At 34.3% G+C, this 21895-nt stretch overlaps 1 protein-coding gene, 2 long non-coding RNA genes and 1 pseudogene across 4 annotated transcripts; 3 read left to right on the top strand and 1 right to left on the bottom strand.

Moving 5' to 3' along the window:
• The first annotated feature begins 1538 nt into the window (after positions 1-1538).
• On the top strand, positions 1539-9045 carry LOC146926256 (putative disease resistance protein At4g11170; annotated as a pseudogene). Its single transcript, XR_015034069.1, has 10 exons — positions 1539-1657; positions 2062-2220; positions 2365-2454; positions 3231-3320; positions 3579-3668; positions 4794-5281; positions 5752-6859; positions 6953-7249; positions 7359-8680; positions 8814-9045. The product of XR_015034069.1 is annotated as a putative disease resistance protein At4g11170 (transcript).
• A 3838-nt stretch (positions 9046-12883) lies between these two features.
• On the top strand, positions 12884-13895 carry LOC146926255 (uncharacterized). The gene is made up of 3 exons (XM_085706879.1): positions 12884-12970; positions 13188-13381; positions 13535-13895. Exons 1-3 carry the CDS (start codon positions 12884-12886, stop codon positions 13893-13895), a joined length of 642 nt encoding a protein of 213 aa, XP_085563005.1.
• A 257-nt stretch (positions 13896-14152) lies between these two features.
• LOC146926254 (uncharacterized) lies at positions 14153-15848 on the top strand. Its single transcript, XR_015034070.1, has 2 exons — positions 14153-14285; positions 15689-15848. It is a non-coding gene; the product is annotated as an uncharacterized LOC146926254 (long non-coding RNA).
• A 3890-nt stretch (positions 15849-19738) lies between these two features.
• On the bottom strand, positions 19739-20535 carry LOC146926253 (uncharacterized). The gene is made up of 2 exons (XR_015034067.1): positions 20288-20535; positions 19739-20017 (listed from the first exon to the last, which is right to left on the bottom strand). It is a non-coding gene; the product is annotated as an uncharacterized LOC146926253 (long non-coding RNA).
• Positions 20536-21895: the final 1360 nt, after the last annotated feature.

The following is a 21895-nucleotide window of genomic DNA, read 5'->3' as shown; positions in this document are numbered from 1 at the left end:
AGATTCCTTGACAAATGATTAACAAAAGAATCAGAAATAGACATTCTAATTCTTAACATTCATAAATCTATGGATATAGCTGAATGGATATATTTATATATGCCATTTGTCATTGGTGAGATTTAGATAGTAAATAAGTCCCTTCTTTTCGTCATCATTGTTCTCTTTATTTTTGTTGATGAATATACCCAGGAAAGATATTGCGAAGTGGTGGTGAGGGTTCACGGCATTCACATTTTTGTAACTAAAATCTCTTGTTAATTTGAAAATTTAAATCTCCCTTTTTTTAGGTCAATAAAATTTGAATCGCTTTTACTTATATACAACAGCAACCAAGCCTTAACTATCCCATTAACGGGGTCAGCTTCAAAATGCCCTCTGAGAGGGTCGAACACATGAGCTAAGCGTGTAGTATAATTGTTCTACCACTAAGCCATGCAGATCGTCTATACTTATATATTGAAAACGAATGCTAATGAGTTCTTAAGCGAATTGTTTAACAAGTATAAAGAAGTTTTCTTGAGAAATTCTGTTTTATTATATTTGAGAAGAGACATGCTTAATTTTTCAATGAACAATTACCTTGTTTGGAAACCTTAAACGATGTATATAGAAAAATTACCTTAAATGACGGAGCTTCTTTCATAATTGCACAGTTTGAAAACCTTAGCAATATGAGACAAATGTGATAGAGATTTGGATATTATGGGTATATAAGTCCTACATCGAGTAGTATTGAATGCTCAATGGAGTATTTAACTGACTTGGTTCTTCCTCCTGATAGCGGCTTTTATGGGAGGATTTCTGCAGTGCTTGGATACTGACCAAAATGCAGTTGCAGTCAATATTGTTCGAGGAGTCACATAATAAGGTGCCTCTTTCAGCTGGAATTCGAACTACGATAGGTGCCTCTTTCAGCTGGAATTCGAACTACGATTTACTTTTCCCAACATACCCAAACTAGGGTTTGTCACCTTGTAGGTATTAATTAGCCCCCATCCAACTATATCCATCCATAGACTTAGATCCTATCAATCAAACTCTCTCTTTTGTTCTTCTCTATCTTGAGTTTTTGAATATGGGAAAATGATTAGAAAAGAAATAAAAAATAACAAGGGACAAACAAGGTTGAGATAGAGATAGAGAAGATTAGAATAAATTAGGAGAGTTTAATATAGAGGAATCAAATTAATTCAACCACCATTATTAAAAAAGAAGTTATTAATAGTTTAATATATTCAAATTTAAAGGAAAGTGCAAGTCACATGGTTCATACAGATAATTTCAACATGTATACAGTTTGGCAAGTTAACGTTTCCCTCTTCCATGCAATGGTTTGACTGTTTTATATTTAAATAATAGTGATGTTTTTTTTTTTTTGAAGGATTAAATAATAGTGATGTTAGTATTTGTCTAATGTACAAATCCAATGCTGAGTGTGAATGTATGAGTTCAGACTTGAGGTCAATGGCATTGTTTCTTCTATCCTATCATCCTCTTTCCTCTCCTTATATGGCTATGGCCATTTAATTTTAATTTCTTGTAGAGAGTATATATAAAGTTCTAGCTTCAATCAACCATATAGTTTCTTTTCTCTTTCGCTCCGGTAATAACCATATTGTAGGTCATTTTGGACCAAACTGGATAAACAATATTGGTGTGTTGTTTTCTCTCTTCTTTCTTGTATTTGTTGCTTTAAATATGCTTATGGTGTTGCTTCGCACTTAGATCTAAGCTTGTTTGTTGTTATTGTTTCTTGAGGTTACTTGCTCGTTGATTATTACTTCTTTTGCTCAACACATCTAAGTTTCTTGGTGTGATTTTTATTCGAATTCACAACAGTTAAGATCGAGAAGATAAACTAAAAGAGTTTAATATAGATAATTAATAAATTCGGAAATTAAGAGTCAAATTATTTCAGCCACCATTATTGAAAAAAGATGTTATGAATATTTTAATATATTTAAATTTAAAAAGGAAAGTGCAAGTATGGTTCATACTTACTATACAGATAATTCCAACACAGATAATTCCAACATGCATACTGTTTGGCCTTGACAGGTAAACGTTTCCCAGTCTTGTTCAACGTCAGAGTGTGAATATGAATACATGTGTATGAGTTCACACTTAAGACTGTAAGGTCAATAACATGGCATTGCTTCTTCCATATATATGAGATAAAGTTGAAACAGATCTATAGCAGCAGCCAAAGCATTTAAGGTCAGTAATTTCTTGCTTATATGATATAATATATATGATCATATCATCCACTTTCCTCTCCTTAGGTAATGTTCTAGCTTCAATCTTTTCATTTCTTTTCTCTTAGTGTAATAACCTTATGTTTCCCTTATTGATTTATTCAAGGTTCTACAGACGAAGAAAGATTGTTCAGAGTGAAGTTGTTCAAATCCAATGGCGTATTTGTCTTCCGGAGCTTCTCCAATAATATATGCTGTAATCTCTGCTTATTGATTTTGAATTTCGTTTCGAATTAATGTTAAAACTTTAAGATTTATCAATGTACACATGTTATTAATTTATAAAGCGTTATCCAACTAAATGGGGTCGGATGTTATTAACTACAAATAAATAAATAAATAATAATTAAGACATATTATGAATCACATTCTTAAAATAAGACGAACTATGTAATTTTTGTTTTTAGTTCTATATTGACAGATATTGTAATTTGTATGAGCTTTAAAGTAAGACAAAAACTTTTTTGTGAACTTTCATATATTCTATGTCTTGCACACTTTAATGTAGGAAATCATTGTATAATAGTTCTAAAGATTTACTTTGCAGAAATCGAAGTAAATATTCATTTTGGTATTTAAATGTGCGAGATGTTGTCAATATAGTCTATGAATGAATCAAAATTACCAAATCGTATCTAAATACGTCTTTCATTAGTCAGTATTGTGCAAGTTAGTATGGTCCTTGAATCTACCCTCTATTAGTTAATTTGGTCTATTTTGGAAATTTTGATACATTCAAGACTATTGTGATTTGTGACAACATCGTCTTACACATTTAGAGACCAAAATTACCGTTTATTTACATAAATCATATTTATATTTATGTTTGGTTGGAGTTCAAAGTCAACCATTGGGACTAGAAAAAAACCCTCCAACTTTTAGCTCAAAGGGATTATGAATAATAAACTTTTATGAGTCTTAACAGCTTAGAATTGCATCTGATTCTGTTTCTATTAATTTGCATTTCCTCAGAGACAATACAGGCATTCTGGAAGTAAGGCATTTCCAGCTGTAACATCTAACTTTGAAATGCTGCCATTATGGGACTCTGGCATAAATCACGTATGTGAGATATGTGCTGCTACTCATCCATTTATACTAATAAAAATTTAGTGAAGTGGTAGAAATGTGCTGCTACTTATTCATTGATCTTAGAAAATGTTCATTTCTATAAGATCAACTGCTAATATGAAATCAAAGGAACATATATTTGTTCAAACCTGCTAATTTTTTAATTTGATGATCTGACATCTACATCATTAATTTTATTTTTATGCTTCACTTTTCTTGTTTCAATTAATGCTGTTTTTGCATTTCCAGTTTCATCAGAGAATTTCAAAGCACCGGTTAAACATGTGGACTGTTGCAGGAGTTAAGAAGAAAGAAAGTGTCAATAATACTGTCACAAAGGTGAGTGTTGATTTACTTATACAATTCGACTCTAGTCAAATGATCATCTTATATCTGCTAACTCATATTGAATATTTTGTGCTTTTTTTGTCTTTCCATGATGATGGTGATATAAACTGATTAAATATTTGTGTTTGGCGCAACCATTTATCTGCTATCAATGCTTTGTATTCTATTTTTTCCCCTATATTCTATGTTAATACACTTTATTGTACATGAAACTGACTTGATAGAACCTATATTCTAAAAAAGTGTTCTCTGTTTGTTTTCCTGAATTCTATCTATGTTAATCAATAAAGGGAACTAAAACAATAAAAAAAAAATTATTAGCAAAAGAGAAAGAATTAACTAGTTGAGTACAAGAAATACTGAACTCGAAAGAGTTCCTTATAAATGCAATCAGATGAAACTAGGAAACTAAAAAAATCACAAAAACTAAATAAATTATTCTGAATACTATTTCGAAAAGATGAGTAGAATTAATGTTAAATGTACTTGGATCCCACTCTCATAAACTAGCTCATAACATGAGAGTTAACACATAAATACATTACATAACCCAAAAACCATGGCATATGAGACTTAAATACAACTTCAATATAGAATCACAAACACTAACTTAGACCCCCAACTTTTTCTTGGAACCATGGCCAGTATCTATAATCTCAATAAGATCCATCAACTAAAAAAAACACAAGCACCAAAACAATATTATTTATTTCTTAATCAACATCATTTCCATGTAAAGTAACATTTTTTAAAATATAAATTATAACACCTTTACTCGCTTATAACACCTTTGCTTCAAAAAAAAATTATAACACCTTTATAATATTATACAAAATTAAACTAGAAATAAATGTTAGTATTTTTCTCCTTAACTCCTTTACTCCCTTAGTTCAAATCAATTGAGCTACCCAAACCCCTCCACTATTTTAAGATCTATAATTTTTAATTTTTAAGATGTCAGTGTCATATAAACTTAAATGTGATTTATTACATGGCCAAAAGAATAGCATTACATTTTGTTAATCCAGTAATATTTTTCATTGTTGTTATATTTTGTTTATGTTATAGCCCTAACTCGTATTTATGAAGATTTTACTACATTTTTTTGTTAATAAGTTGAAGGGTGTACGTGAAAAGAAAATGTCAAACGATGCTCCCCAATCAAAATACGATGTTTTTGTGAACTTTAGGGGTGAAGACATCCGCCACAGCTTTCTTGGGCATTTGGTTAAGGATTTTTCGCGAAAGAAAATAAATGCCTTTGTAGACGACAAAATTAAGAGGGGAGATGAAATACCACATTCACTTGTTGAAGCAATTAAAGGATCATCCATTTCATTGATCATATTCTCAGAAAACTATGCTTCTTCACATTGGTGTTTAGAGGAGCTTGTGAAAATAATCGAGTGCAAAGAGAAATATGGACAGATTGTAATACCCGTTTTCTATAGGGTGCGTTCTACAGTTGTACGACATCAAAAGGGGAGTTATGAAACTGCACTTAACGAACTTAAAGAAAAGTATACCTCGTCCAAGGTTCAGAATTGGAAACATACTTTGAAGAAATCTACTTATGCGGCAGGAATTAAGTCATCAGAATTTCGGTTAGTTCGTTTCCCCCTATAAATTTTCTTGTAGCAATTTACTTGTCGCGCACACACACACAGAGAGAGAGAGAGAGAGAGAGAGAGAGAGAGAGAGAGAGAGAGGAGTGCATATGCTTATTAATTATATTTCACTTCTTTGTATGGTAGTTAATGCTACAACTCTTTTGTACCGGGATTAATATGAATCTCAGTACTTTGAGGGATTAGTCTCTGAATCTCATTTGGAGATACCATGAGTTCACCAGAACAAAAATTGTTCAGTTGTGATTATTGTTGTTTTAATTTAGGCCAATGTGGTCTGTAATATTGGTTTGTTGGCAGATTATATAGCCGAAACATGTAGGTCACATCACATTCTTAAACCCTTGGTTTGTCCAGCATGGGTGTTGAAAATCTCAATACTAATTTTCAACCATATAAAGTGATAGTAGCGCCATTCATTTTTCTTTCTTTGATTTGATGTATAGGAATGATGCTGAGCTGCTTGAAGAAATAACCAATGTTGTGTTGATGAGTCTGAGTAAGTACCCAGTTAACCCAAAAGGACTTATTGGAATTGACAAACCAATTGCACATTTGAATTCATTGTTAATAAAAGAGTCAGAAAAGGTCCGTGTTATTGGAATTTGGGGTATGGGCGGTATTGGCAAGTCAACTATTGCTGAAGAATTATTAAGCCAAAATCGTTCTGAATATGATGGTTGTTGTTTTTTGGAAAAGGTAAGTAAAAAGTTAAAAAAACATGGAAGGAAACATTTAAAGGAAAACCTTTTTTCTGATCTATTAGCAGAAGAAGTGAAAATTGATACACCAAATAGGTTGTCTAGTGATATTGTGAGACGGGTTGGCCGCATGAAGGTTCTTATTGTTCTTGATGATGTCAAGAATACAAATCTGCTAGAGATGTTATTTGGAACTCTTGATTGGTTTCGATCAGATAGTAGAATAATTGTAACAACTAGAGATAAGCAAGTACTAATTGCCAATGAAGTTGATGATATATACAAGGTTGGGGTATTGAGTTCTAATGAAGCTCTAGAGCTTTTTAATTTAAAGGCCTTCAAACAGAATAATCAACTTCAAATGGAGGAGTACCATAAGCTATCAAAGAGATTTGTCAAATATGCAGGATGCATTCCGCTAGTTCTTGAAATTTTGGGTAGTCATCTTCGTGGAAAAGATAAGGAAGTTTGGGAAAGTCAGTTAGACAAACTTAGTAGGCTGCCAAGTAAAGAAGTTTATCATGTAATGAGGCTCAGTTATGATGATCTTGATCGTTTAGAGAAAAAGTATTTTTTAGATATTGCATGTTTCTTCAATGGGTTGAATTTGAAAGTGGATTACATGAAACTTTTATTGAAAGATCGTGAAGGTGATAATTCAGTGGCTGTTGGGTTAGAAAGGTTGGAAGACAAAGCTCTTATAACTATTTCTGAAGATAATGTTATATCTATGCATGACATTCTACAAGAAATGGGTCGGGAGGTTGTTCGCCAAGAATCTAGTGAAGACCCTAAAAAACGCAGAAGATTATGGGATCCTGATGAAGTTTGTGATGTATTGAAAAATGACAAGGTAAAAAAAAAAGCATTTTTACATAAAATTTGCCATTTTGATTAAAATTGTGGCTTTCAATGATTTTAAATTTCTCTTTTTCATTCGTGATAGGGTACTGATGCTATTAGAAGCATCAGTGTAGACTTGTCATTAGTTAGGGACCTGAAGTTAAGCCCTCATGTATTTACTAAGATGACCAACCTGAAATTTTTGGATTTTCATTGCGGAAACGATCAAGACTGTTTGGATCTTCTTCCTCAAGGGCTTCAATCTTTTCCAACTAATCTAAGATATCTTCATTGGATACATTACCCTCTAAAATCATTGCCAAAGAAGTTTTCTGCTGAGAATCTTGTTATACTGGACTTGTCATATAGCCTAGTAGAAAAGCTATGGTGTGGAGTGCAGGTAATTAAATACACCCTTCCTTTTCAAATTTCTCTTAATTACTGGATTGAGAAATACTTAATAACTTGAGGTTATGTTTAAGGTCATCAATTTTTTTATTTTGTTTCAGAGTCTGGTTAATTTAAAAGAAGTTATACTCTATAGATCCAAATTACTAAAAGAGCTACCTGACTTTTCAAAAGCTACAAATCTTGAAGTTTTGGATTGCAGTCGTTGTTATCGTTTGAAAAGCATCCACCCATCTATTTTCTCACTTGAGAAGCTTATCATATTGAATCTCGATTTTTGTTCTTCCCTCACCAAATTCATAAGTGATACACGTTTAAGCTCCCTTCATTATCTCAATCTTGGATATTGCAAAAGACTAAGGACATTCTCGGTGACAACAGATAGTTTAATAGAGTTAGATCTAACTGGCATTACCATCAATGCACTGCCATCATCTTTTGGATGTCTTAGCAAGCTAGAAATGTTGGCTTTAGCAGACAGTAAAATTGAGAGCATACCTTCAAGCATAAAAAATCTTGCAAGACTAAGAAAACTAGACTTGAGATTTTGCTCTAAGGTTCTGGTTCTACCTGAACTTCCATCATCGCTAGAATCTGTAATTGCTGAAGGTGAATCGCTGAAGACTGTATTGTTCCCTTCAACAGCTGCAGAACAGTTCAAGGAAAACAAGAAAGGGGTTGAGTTCTGGAATTGCTCGAACTTGGATAAAGGTTCTCTCATAAATATTGGGTTGAATGTTCAAATCAATTTGATCAAGTTTGCATATCAACATTTATCAACATGGGAACACGATGATTATGTTGAAAGCAATGTTGATTACAACTATAACTTTGATTCTAATCAAGCAGTGTATGTGTATCCTGGAAGTAGTGTTCCAGAGTGGTTGGAATACAAGACAACAAAGGATGACATGATTGTTGAAATTTCTCCACCTCATCTCTCCCCTTTGTTGGGATTTGTTTTTTGCTTCATTCTTGCTGAGGACTCCCAATATTGCGACATTATGGAATTTAACATCACTCCATTTGATGGTGAGGGTGACGATGAAAAGGATGGTGTCAATATCTACATCTATAGGACATGTTGCTATACTGAATTAGATCATGTGTGCTTGATATACGACCAACCATGTTCTCACTACCTAACCAGCATAGCAAAAAATCAGACAGAGCTTAAAATCAAGGTCACATCAAGGACAGTAGCTAATAAATTTAGAGAAAGAACAAAGGTGAAGCTAAAGGGGTTTGGCAACAGCCCCGTAAGTCACACAATATATCGCAATTTCGTTCGGAAAATGGAATTGTTTGATTATATTAACAAATCGAAGAGTACTGTGCTGCTTAGTATCATCCTATGTATTTTCTTACTGCTGCTGAAGATGAAGACGAAGACGAAGTTAATTTAGGCACAATATAGTCTGATGTAAGTAACCACGATTAACATTCGAGTTATCAACATTACTTCTTATGCTTAAAATTATAATACACACATATTAAGTGCTTTAAAACACAACTATAAGCAGTCCATTAAAATATATTAGTTTTTTGTTCTGCAGTTTCATGTAGTGGTTGCAACATTTCCAATATTCGAGGAAGCGTATCAGAAGGGGATTGCAGAAGTATAGGTGTGATACTCAGCTCACCGAGTATTCTTTGTATTAGGAAAGAAGAGAAATGAGAGTAAAATGATTTGTTATTGATGAATTGATCATTACAACTGGTATATATATAAAACTGTAAGTGCATGGTAACCTATCATAAGCATGCAATATATGATAAGAACCCTAACAGCTGTAACTTGCTCAGCAAGGAATTGTAAACTAAGTGATATTATGATCACTGAGTAATATCCCCCCACAAGTTGGAGGTTGATAGATGTTAATCAAGCCCAACTTGGATAATAAGGCATGAAATGTCTTTGGAAGTAAAGCTTTTGTAAAGAAATCAGCTACTTGGTCTTGTGAAGAAACTGGTAGCAGCTTAAGTATGCCAGAATGCAGCTTCTCTCTGATCAAATGGCAATCAATTTCTAAATGTTTTGTGCGCTCATGAAACACAGGGTTAGAGGCAATGTGAATGGCACTCTGATTGTCACAATAAAGCACAGGAAGTTTGGTACAAGAGACATGCAAATCTCTGAGAAGATACAGAATCCACTGAAGCTCACAAGTAGCAGATGCAAGAGCTCTATATTCAGCCTCAGAAGAAGATCTGGATACAGTGATCTGCTTCTTTGTCCTCCATGAAATGAGAGAGCTTCCTAAAAAGAAACACTGACCAGAAATTGATTTTCTAGTGTCAAGACAGCCAGCCCAATCTGCATCTGAAAATCCTTGGAGGGCAAGAGAAGTGTTTCTGGGAAAGAACAAACCATTGCCTGGACAACCCTTGAGGTACTTTAAGACTCTGAGAGCTGCATGGTGATGAACTTGAGTTGGTTTAGAGAGAAATTGACTCAGTTGCTGGGTGATGAAAGTAATGTCTGGCCTGGTAGTGTTAAGATATAGCAGTCTACCTACTAATCTCCTATATGCAGGAATATCATCATAGAGAGGGCCAGAATCATGATGAAGCTTAACCGATGAATCTGAAGGAGTGGATACAGGTTTGGAACCTATAGTACCTGAATCATCAAGTAAGTCCAAGCAATATTTTCTCTGACATAGAGAAATACCTGATTTGGAATGTGCAACTTCAATGCCTAAGAAGTATTTTAACTGGCCCAAATCCTTGATTTTAAACAATGAATCCAAAACACATTTGATGTGAGTGAATTCCTGAAGGGAATTGCCTGCAAGGATGATGTCATCCACATAAACTAAAAGAATAGTAAATGAGGATGATGTTTTCTTCACAAACAAGGAATGATCAGAGGCTGCCTGAATGTAATCATGTTGCATGAGAGTGGAAGTTAATCTTTCATACCACTTCCTACTGGCCTGTTTCAAACCATACAAGGACTTCTGCAATTTACAAACTTGGTTTGGTTTATCAGTCTTAATGCCAGGTGGAACTATCATGTATACATCTTCTTGAAGTTCACCATGAAGAAAGGCATTATTAACATCAAGCTGATGAATGTGCCAGTTATGAATTGAAGATAAAGCAATGACCAATCTCACAGTTGTAAGCTTGGCAACTGGAGAATATGTGTCAAAGTAATCCAAGCCTTCAATCTGATTGTATCCTTTGGCCACAAGCCTAGCTTTGTATCTCTCAATTGAACCATCAGCATGAAACTTGATTTTATATATCCATCTGCAACCAATAGGCTTGACATTGGGAGGTAAATCCACAAGCTTCCAAGTACCAGTTTTCTCAAGAGCTTGAAGTTCAGTGTAACGCCCACTTTTTCATAATTGTTATTTGAATTGATTTATTAGAATATTATGTGAAATATTATTAATATATGTTATATTGGTGAAATATATGTTAATAGTTATTAAATAGGTATTTTTCTAAGTGGGGGAGAAATATTATTATTAGTAGAAATAATTAATTATTAAGGGAAAGAGTAGGACTGTGGTGAGAAGAGCAATTAGGGAAAGAATAAAATCAGTAAGTGGGAAAGAAAAACATAACGCGTATAACTGAGAAAAGAGGAGAGAAAGCAGAGAAGTCAGAGAGAACCCTAATTGGACGAAGAACGCGGCTGTTGGAATTCAGAAAACTAATCTAAGGTAAGGGTGGGATTCCTTTCAATAATCTTGATATGTAATTCTGAAAATTGGTGAATTGTTGTTCTTGAGGTTAGGGTTAGAGAAGTTATGATAATTGATGAATTATGTTGTTGAATGCATGGTTATATGTTGTTTTACTTGCTATGTTGTATATATAATCTGTAAACATTGTTCTAAATCATTTTGGGGGTTTGGGTGATTGAAAATTGGTTTTTAATAGTGATTCTTAAGCGACAAACGCATTGATAAACTGATTTTTGAACTGCTGAGAAGCCCAAAATCGGCCACCGAATTGTCAAAATCGGCCACCATTTTCTGATCTAAATTTCCAGTTTTAGTTCTGGAAAAATCGGCCACCGATTTGTCAAAATCGGCCACCGATTTTCTGACAGGCCAATCTAGGAAATACTCACATTTTTCACCCATTTCTGTTTTGAATTAGCCTTCGGTGTAAACATAAAAGTTGTAGATAATTGAGTTGGCTTTCTAATGGCTTTGGAATGACTAGAAAATTATTTGTAGATTTTGAGTTATGATGAAAATAGTCCAAGTGAGTCTTCAGAAAATTTTAAGAAAACTTAGCATGACTAATCTCTAGTTAGTCCAAAAACTTATGGTTGGTTTCCCAACTTCAAACTTAAGTGTTAGTGATTTAATTGAGGTGTTTTATGGGTATTTGGCTTATGTTCTATTGATCAAAACTTAATTGCTATTGAAGGATGTTTTGAACTTTGAGAGGAATGTAATTGATTTTATATATATGCTATGTTGATGATTTCCGTTGTTGACGTTGTTGTATCGTCTAATGTCGAAGTTGGGGAGTGTGTCATAATTGTTTTAGGCACATATGTTGTTGTTGTAGGTGCTGTTGTAGTTGTATGTTGATATACACTAGTTGAGTCCATTGCATTTAGAGTTGTGTTGTTGCATAGTTAGCGATGGGGGCTTAATGCCTGACAGGTCCGTTATGACCTTAGCGATGGGGGCTTAATGCCTGACAGGTCCTTTATGACCTTAGCGATGGGGGCTTAATGCCCGACAGGTCCAATTATGACCTTAGCGAAGGGGGCTTAATGCCCTGGTGGTACCACATGCATAATGAAGTTGTCTAAGTTGTTGTTGAAGTTGTAGTCGCATTGTTGAGTTGTTGTCGTCGTTGTTGCATGGTCGAGTTATCGGTGTCGTGGTTGATAATGAAATTGTTGTTGTTGCTGTTCTTGTTGTTGAAGATGATTATGTTGATGCTATATGTATTCTTTTATATACATTTCAATGATGCCTGTTGTGATATGTTGTATTTTCATTAATTTGATGAATTATATATTATTATTATTGGATAAGTTTCTCACCCCTTCTGCTTGAAAATGTTGCCCTTCGTATGGGTAACTTGCAGGTAATGATGGCTTGTAGGTTTGGTCGGCTCAACTGTCTAGGGCTCTGATACATATTAGGATGGGGATTCGTCGCGAATGTTTTCGTTTTCTTCATTTCTTTTATGTATCATATTTTTGGGAAAAGACTTAATAATGGAGTTTATCGTTGTTGAAAATAATGTTGATTACGTTGAGGCCTTTATGCCAAGATTTTCCTTTATGTTGGATTTGGTTGAAATTGTATTTCCTAAAGAATTATTCCGCTGCAGTTTTGGAGATATTTTAAATGTTGATTTAAATAAATAGCTATTTTCTATTTATGAAATTTGATTAGCAGTGTGCACTCCGTTGTATGGTTTACTCTGATTATAATAATTAATATTACGTTGTTGGGAGAACGGGGTGTTACAATTGGTATCAGAGCAAGTCGGTCCGTCCGGCCAATTAGTAGAGTCGTGTCGAGCCATGTAGAGTTGTTTGACAATTTATATTGTCTTAGTTGTGCTGATTTCTGTTGTTATGAAGAGAAGAAACGTGGAGGCTGCAAATTTTATCTGTTATAAGAGAACTAGAATGGCTGGGAGAAACGATGCTGCGGTGGCTGCTGCATTGGAAGCTGTGGCCCACGCTATAGGACAACAACAAAATGCTGGTGCTGGTGTTAATGCTGAAGTGAGAATGTTGGAGGCTTTTCTGAGGAATCATCCTCCTACTTTCAAAGGAAGGTACGACCCTGATGGAGCACAGACGTGGCTCAAAGAGATTGAAAGAGTTTTCAGAGTTATGCAATGCACTGATGATCAGAAGGTGCGTTTTGGCACGCACATGCTGGCCGAGGAAGCTGATGACTGGTGGGTGAGCACTCAAACTAACCTAGAGCAAGAAGATGAGTTATTACTTGGCTGTGTTTAGGAGAGAGTTCCTAAACCGATATTTTCCTGAAGATGTTCGCGGAAGAAAGGAGATCGAGTTCCTTGAGCTGAAGCAAGGGAACATGCCGGTGACAGAGTATGCAGCGAAGTTTGTGGAGCTGGCTCAATTCTATCCACATTATACTGGAGACAATGCTGAGTTTTCTAAGTGTATCAAGTTTGAGAATGGTTTGCGTGCTGATATTAAGCGAGCCATTGGTTACCAACAGATCCGTGACTTTTCTGCTTTGGTGAGCAGATGCAGAATATATGAAGATGATTCAAAGGCTCATTATAAGATTGTGAATGAGAGGAAGAGTAAGCAGCAACAAGATCGTGGGAAGCCTTATAGTGCTCTAGCTGATAAGGGCAAGCAAAGGGTGAATAATGAGGGAATGCCTAAGAAGAATGAGACTCCTGCTGGGATTATTTGTTTCAAATGTGGAGAAAAAGGTCACAAGAGTAATGCTTGTGGTGCTGATGAGGTGAAAGGGTGCTTCCGTTGTGGCGTCAAGGGACATACAATTTCAGATTGCAAGCACGACGACATTATTTGTTTCAATTGCGGTGGAAAGGGGCACATTTCTGCTAAGTGTACTGAACCAAAGAAGGCCCCGGCCAGGGGAAGGGTGTTTGCCTTGTCTGGTACTCAAACAGAGGATGAGGATCGTTGATCTAAGGTACAATTTCGAGGACGAAATTCTTTTAAGTTGGGGAGAGTTGTAACGCCCACTTTTTCATAATTGTTATTTGAATTGATTTATTAGAATATTATGTGAAATATTATTAATATATGTTATATTGGTGAAATATATGTTAATAGTTATTAAATAGGTATTTTTCTAAGTGGGGGAGAAATATTATTATTAGTAGAAATAATTAATTATTAAGGGAAAGAGTAGGACTGTGGTGAGAAGAGCAATTAGGGAAAGAATAAAATCAGTAAGTGGGAAAGAAAAACATAACGCGTATAACTGAGAAAAGAGGAGAGAAAGCAGAGAAGTCAGAGAGAACCCTAATTGGACGAAGAACGCGGCTGTTGGAATTCAGAAAACTAATCTAAGGTAAGGGTGGGATTCCTTTCAATAATCTTGATATGTAATTCTGAAAATTGGTGAATTGTTGTTCTTGAGGTTAGGGTTAGAGAAGTTATGATAATTGATGAATTATGATGAATTATGTTGTTGAATGCATGGTTATATGTTGTTTTACTTGCTATGTTGTATATATAATCTGTAAACATTGTTCTAAATCATTTTGGGGGTTTGGGTGATTGAAAATTGGTTTTTAATAGTGATTCTTAAGCGACAAACGCATTGATAAACTGATTTTTGAACTGCTGAGAAGCCCAAAATCGGCCACCGAATTGTCAAAATCGGCCACCATTTTCTGATCTAAATTTCCAGTTTTAGTTCTGGAAAAATCGGCCACCGATTTGTCAAAATCGGCCACCGATTTTCTGACAGGCCAATCTAGGAAATACTCACATTTTTCACCCATTTCTGTTTTGAATTAGCCTTCGGTGTAAACATAAAAGTTGTAGATAATTGAGTTGGCTTTCTAATGGCTTTGGAATGACTAGAAAATTATTTGTAGATTTTGAGTTATGATGAAAATAGTCCAAGTGAGTCTTCAGAAAATTTTAAGAAAACTTAGCATGACTAATCTCTAGTTAGTCCAAAAACTTATGGTTGGTTTCCCAACTTCAAACTTAAGTGTTAGTGATTTAATTGAGGTGTTTTATGGGTATTTGGCTTATGTTCTATTGATCAAAACTTAATTGCTATTGAAGGATGTTTTGAACTTTGAGAGGAATGTAATTGATTTTATATATATGCTATGTTGATGATTTTCGTTGTTGACGTTGTTGTATCGTCTAATGTCGAAGTTGGGGAGTGTGTCATAATTGTTTTAGGCACATATGTTGTTGTTGTAGGTGCTGTTGTAGTTGTATGTTGATATACACTAGTTGAGTCCATTGCATTTAGAGTTGTGTTGTTGCATAGTTAGCGATGGGGGCTTAATGCCTGACAGGTCCGTTATGACCTTAGCGATGGGGGCTTAATGCCTGACAGGTCCTTTATGACCTTAGCGATGGGGGCTTAATGCCCGACAGGTCCAATTATGACCTTAGCGAAGGGGGCTTAATGCCCTGGTGGTACCACATGCATAATGAAGTTGTCTAAGTTGTTGTTGAAGTTGTAGTCGCATTGTTGAGTTGTTGTCGTCGTTGTTGCATGGTCGAGTTATCGGTGTCGTGGTTGATAATGAAATTGTTGTTGTTGCTGTTCTTGTTGTTGAAGATGATTATGTTGATGCTATATGTATTCTTTTATATACATTTCAATGATGCCTGTTGTGATATGTTGTATTTTCATTAATTTGATGAATTATATATTATTATTATTGGATAAGTTTCTCACCCCTTCTGCTTGAAAATGTTGCCCTTCGTATGGGTAACTTGCAGGTAATGATGGCTTGTAGGTTTGGTCGGCTCAACTGTCTAGGGCTCTGATACATATTAGGATGGGGATTCGTCGCGAATGTTTTCGTTTTCTTCATTTCTTTTATGTATCATATTTTTGGGAAAAGACTTAATAATGGAGTTTATCGTTGTTGAAAATAATGTTGATTACGTTGAGGCCTTTATGCCAAGATTTTCCTTTATGTTGGATTTGGTTGAAATTGTATTTCCTAAAGAATTATTCCGCTGCAGTTTTGGAGATATTTTAAATGTTGATTTAAATAAATAGCTATTTTCTATTTATGAAATTTGATTAGCAGTGTGCACTCCGTTGTATGGTTTACTCTGATTATAATAATTAATATTACGTTGTTGGGAGAACGGGGTGTTACATTCAGCTTGCATAGCATTCTTCCAACAATCAAATTTACTTGCCTCAGCATATGATGTGGGCTCAGATTGAGAGTGAAGGGACATAACAAAAGAAGAATGAGTGTTAGATAACATGTGATGAGAAACATAATGTGAAATGGGATATGTGGATGCATGAATGTTATTGCAAACATAATCTTGCAAATAAGAAGGAGTAGTAATATTTCTGGTAGAATGTCTGGGAACAAAGGGAACAACAGTTGAAGAGGAAGGGATAGATTCAACAATGGGAGAAGGCTGTGAAGAAGAAGTAGTAGTAGGTGGAGAAACAATGTCATCAAAAATGGGAGGTTGTGAAGGAGAAGTATCAATAGAAGGAGAAGGAGAATGATGAGAGAAATACTCCCAATCAGGTGAAGTAGAAGAGGGTGAATGAGGATAAGGGATATGATTTTCATGGAAAGTCACATGCCTAGAAACAAAAATTTCTCTGGAATGGAGATCATATAATGTGAAACCTTTATAACCTGTCTTGTAACCCAAGAAAATGGATTTTCTAGCTCTAGGCTGTAACTTTGTTCTATGAGATTGTAAGGTGGAAGCATAACAAAGGCATCCAAAAACTTTAAACAAAGAAATGTTAGGAAGTTTATGATGAAGCATGAAATAAGGTGAGTGATTTTGTAATATAGGTGTAGGAACTCTATTAATAAGGAAAACTGCATGATGAATAGCATAAGACCAAAAAAAGGGTGGAAGTTTGGATTGATACAATAAGGCTCTTCCAACATTTAAAATATGTTGATGTTTTCTTTCAACCCTACAATTTTGTTGTGGGGTTTCAACACAAGATTTTTGATGAATAATACCATGAGATGCATAAAATGAAGATAAATTGAATTCAGGACCATTATCAGATCTTATGAACTTGGGGGTTGTATGAAAATGATTTTTGATCATGAGAATGAAGTTCTGGACATGACTAGATACTTCAGATTTGGTTTTAAGAAGAATAACCCAAAGGAATCTGCTATGGTCATCTAAAATGGTAAGAAAGTACCTATGTCCATGCACAGAAGTGACAGATAAAGGACCCCAAATGTCCATATGTATAAGCTCAAAATTGGTAGAAGCATATGAAGAACTAGAGATAAAAGGTAAATGCTTATGCTTGGCAAAGTGACAAAGATCACAAGTATCTTTATTATTGAAAGTAATATCAGGATACAAAAGAGACATTTTGGAAAGTCTTTGATTAGACAAATGACCAAGTCTAAAGTGCCATAAGGCATCATTGGGTACAAAATGATCATTTTTATTACAACTGAAAGGTAAAATAACATTGCAAGAAGCACTAGAAACAGAAGGTGACTCAATATTTGAAGCCTTGCATGTAGGATAAAACTTGTACAAGCCATCCACTTGTTTAGCCAAACCAATCATCTTCAAAGACTGTGTGTCCTGTATGATACATTTGTCAAGATGAAATTGAAAGAAACAAGACAATGATTCACATACTTTGGCTACAGAAATGAGATTGAGTTTAAAATGAGGTGAATAAAGAACATGATGCAAGGTAAACTTGGAATTGAAAGAGACAGTACCAGCATGATAAGCTAATACCAAATTACCATTAGGTAAAGAGACATACATAGGTTTGATTCTATAAAATGAACTGAAATATGAAAGATCACAACAAATATGCTCATTTGCACCTGAGTCAATGAGCCAAAAGGAAGGTTTACTTGTGGAAGAAGAAACAGAAGCAGATATACCTGCAGAAGCATCAGGTGTTGCAATGCTGGTGGAAGTGACATGATTTGAAGTAGCTTGTGAAGGAGGAGATGCTGAAACAACTAAATTTGATTGTTGTAGCATGGATACAAGCTGAGCAAGCTGCTCTTGAGAGAAACCAGCAGATGAAGAACTTGCAGAAGCACCTGAACTAGGAGAAGATGAAGTACCAGTTTCCACATCTTCTTGACAAGCAGCATTTGCATTGGCACGAGGCATGGGTCTATTGTTAACATTGGGGTAACCATGCTTCATGTAACAAAAATCCACAGTATGATTTGTACGGTTGCAGAAAGTACAAAACCTAGTTGGTTTATTACCATAGGAACCTTTACCACGCCCTTGAGGTTTCCTTGATTCAGAAGCATTAATTTGAACAGAGGAATCTTCAGAAACACTTAATGAAGTGAGAGAAGCATGATTACTCTCTTCTTGAACAACCAAAGAGTAAACCTTGTTCAAAGAAGGAAGAGGATCAAGAAGAAGAACTTGAGTTCTCACCACAGAAAACTGATCATTCAAACCAGTTAAAAACTGCATTATTTGATCTTCATTTCTATGATACTTAGCAGTTCTTGAAGCAACACAACGACAGGGATGAACACAAACACAGTTAGGGATTGGTCTGTGTGAAGATAACTCTTCCCAAAGAGATTTCATTTCAGTGAAATACTCTAAAACACTCTTAGAACCTTGCTTCAAGTTGTTAATTGATGAACGCAAATTTGCAATACGAATACGATCAATTTTGGAAAATCTTTCTTTCAGATCAAGCCATACCTCAAGAGCAGTGTCACAAAACACAATAGTTGGTGCAATAGATTCTGACACCGAATTGATGAGCCAAGATTGAACCAGATGATTACAACGTTCCCAAGCTGAACGGTTCAAATCATCTTCATCAGGAATTGGAATTGAACCATTGATGAAACCTAATTTGTTCTTCGTTCCTAAAGAGCGCTCAACAGTGCGACTCCATGCAATGTAATTAGAACCAGTGAGCTTAGGAGTAATAGAAAGAGAATTAGGATTCTCACTAGGATGAACGAAGTAAACAGATTCAGTATCAGGAGATGAATTACGAGGCGCCATGGAAATTCAGAGAAGAAATTAAGTTGCAGAAAAACAGAGTATGAAGAAGCTTCAATGAAGAAGATGAAGAGAAGCAAGAAATTGGTGCAACTGTGAAAATCAACGGCGTAACAAGGTTGAAACAACCACAAGAAGCAAAAATCACGGTGGAAAACAAGAATCAACACCGGAAAGAACAAGAATCAACGATCAAAATGATGATCGGAGAAGAAAATGCAGCGGAGAAAAACGGTTACAAAACCGTTATTGGATCGTAACAACCTTTCTCCTATGGAGAAGAGGCGCATGATACCATATTAGGAAAGAAGAGAAATGAGAGTAAAATGATTTGTTATTGATGAATTGATCATTACAACTGGTATATATATAAAACTGTAAGTGCATGGTAACCTATCATAAGCATGCAATATATGATAAGAACCCTAACAGCTGTAACTTGCTCAGCAAGGAATTGTAAACTAAGTGATATTATGATCACTGAGTAATACTTTGTGTGATGATAATGATTGCATGCTAATGGAAATTAATCTTGATTATCTCTAGTTTTCCCGTTCATTTATGGTAACCATGGAAACCCTTCACATTGTGGAAACTACTGCAAAACATCTTGTAATGTTTCTGGTATATATCATAGGCGTGATTTAGATGGTAAATAAAATCCTTTCTTTTCGTTATCCTTGTTTATATTTGAATATTTTTTTAACGGATTTGATTTCTTTTTAACGGATTTGATTTCTTAGTTTTAAAAATAATGACATTATAAAGGAGAAAATCAATAAGAAAACAATCAAAACAAATAATAATAATGTAATTTATTATATTATGGTAACAAATTACAAGGACGGGGAAGGGGAAGGGGATGAATACATGAGTTGATATTGATACAAAGTAATTGATGAGAAATCCTTGTGTTTTTCTTGAATCCATTATTCTCATCATACAAATATCTCATTCTTCAATCCCTTTAATTGTGCCTTTCTCAATGAATTGTGGGTCTTGGGACCGGAGCACTTGTCGGAGATTCAAGTGGATCATTTCTCCTTGAGCCGCCTTTTACTTGCATTAAACTAGCAGCTAGCATAATAAACATTTTCAAATATTAAAATATGATCTAGGGCATCAACCAAGCCAATAACAAAGCACTTGATTAAAAAGGTGTTAAGATCTAAAGACTAAATCTAAATTTTAGACATAAAAGTTTAGAGTCATTGTCTTCAGCTTTTAATCTTCTACTTCTATTTTCATTTATAAACTCTTTTTCATTTCTTAAAAAAAAAATGCCTCTTCACTAAATTCAATTTTATAAGAAATGGAGCATAACAAAATCATAACGTGAAAACTTACAATCCCACCCATTTGACCACCCGATTGTTTCACAGCGCACTTTGCACATCGATTCTGCAAATGATTTGGGAAATAATAGCATAGTACGGTTGCAATATTTCATGCAATCTTCAAAGCTCACACTTTGAACACCTACAAGGCACACTAACAACAACAATGCAACAATTTTGTTTGCCATTTTAGTTTCTTTAAAGTTAAACTCTTTGCTTTGCTGTTGTTAGTTGTATTTATTTTCCTCCTTCACGTCATTATTTGTGAACTATTGTGAGTATATATAATACATGTTTAGATGATAATGTCAACGTATATTGCTAAAATTAGGGAGGGAAAAAAAACTTGTGGTCTCCCATATTTTTCGTTGTTCTAGATTGGTTTACTCAACCGATATTGTTGAAATGATAGACAAAATTTGTTAGCCAGTCAATATATCTTTTTATTTAAAATTTGCCACAACAAATATTGAATTTTTTTGAGATATGAGATTTGGAGTAACGGTTATAGGTTATTTTTTTAGATATGAGGGTAATGTTTATCTAAAATATTGGTTAAAGATCATGATTGGTTTTAATATTGTAGTAGAATCATTAAAACCACAAGAGATAAGCAGTGGTAAAATTGATGATAAGGAGCTTCTATTTCTTCAAACTTATCTCTCTCATAATTCTTCAAGTGAATTTAGCCCTTAATGTTTGCTAAATATCTTATGCTAATCTCTTGTGTGGTATAACATGAGACCTACTGTTTTGCTGGTAAAATCTACAAAAAAATGACTAAAAAACATGATAAGAATAACGTAAGATAACTTATCAATGAAGCATTTTTTAAAATATTTTTATTCAATTATATTTAGGGGAAATTACATAGACTTCCCTTTAGTTTTGATTGAATGTCACAAAGAGAATTTGAGCATATTAATTCGGATTATAAATCTGTCAAAAAAAAATTAAAGAGCATACTACTCCCTCTGTCCCAAATTGTATGATGTTTTGAGCATTTCACACGTATTAAGAAATGTAATTAATATTGTGTGGAAAAGAGATATTATGAGTTGTTTTAAAAAATTGTCCTTAATAAATAATATGGGAAAGCTAAATGAAAGAATTGAAAGAAGAGAGAATAATAAATAGTTAAGGTTATAATAGGAAAAGTAACATTAATGTTGCATTGATATTGTAAAGCGACATACAATTTGGGACAAATATTTTTCCCTAAAACGACATACAATTTGGGACGGAGGGAGTATAGTTTTTGGTGCGTCCTATGACATTCACGAAGTATGAAGATATATAATGTATTTTATCCAAATAGTGCAATCATACATTAAAATGAATTTATTCAAAAAAAATACATTAAAATGAATTATTCATTTAAAATTAATAATGAAATCCACGTCGTTAATAGGTTTGAGTCAGTTCATTAGTAAGAGTTTGAATTTGTAACATCAAGAGGCATAATTTAATCTCATAAATAAACCGAAGCCATCATGTTCTATCGTATCTCTTTCAACCTCCTTAATATCTAGATTTTTACTAATCGTTTCTCTTATAAATTTTTTCGGTCTTACAAAATGTTAAAAGACAAGTGAGATAGATATTAAAATAATTAAGA

Source organism: Medicago sativa, chromosome 4, assembly GCF_051527215.1.
Source record: "Medicago sativa cultivar Bolivia chromosome 4, Bolivia_mono, whole genome shotgun sequence".
NCBI lineage: Eukaryota > Viridiplantae > Streptophyta > Magnoliopsida > Fabales > Fabaceae > Medicago > Medicago sativa.
This window is presented reverse-complemented; position numbering and strand designations above follow the sequence as displayed.

Excerpts from the sequence above, each read along its gene's own strand:
- LOC146926255 (XM_085706879.1), top strand. The coding sequence starts at position 12,884 with ATGGCTGGGAGAAACGATGCTGCGGTGGCTGCTGCATTGGAAGCTGTG. Across the intron at positions 12,971-13,187 it reads AACAAAATGCTGGTGCTGGT|AGCAAGAAGATGAGTTATTA; the intron begins GTTAATGCTGAA and ends AAACTAACCTAG. Across the intron at positions 13,382-13,534 it reads TATACTGGAGACAATGCTGA|GAAGAGTAAGCAGCAACAAG; the intron begins GTTTTCTAAGTG and ends TGTGAATGAGAG.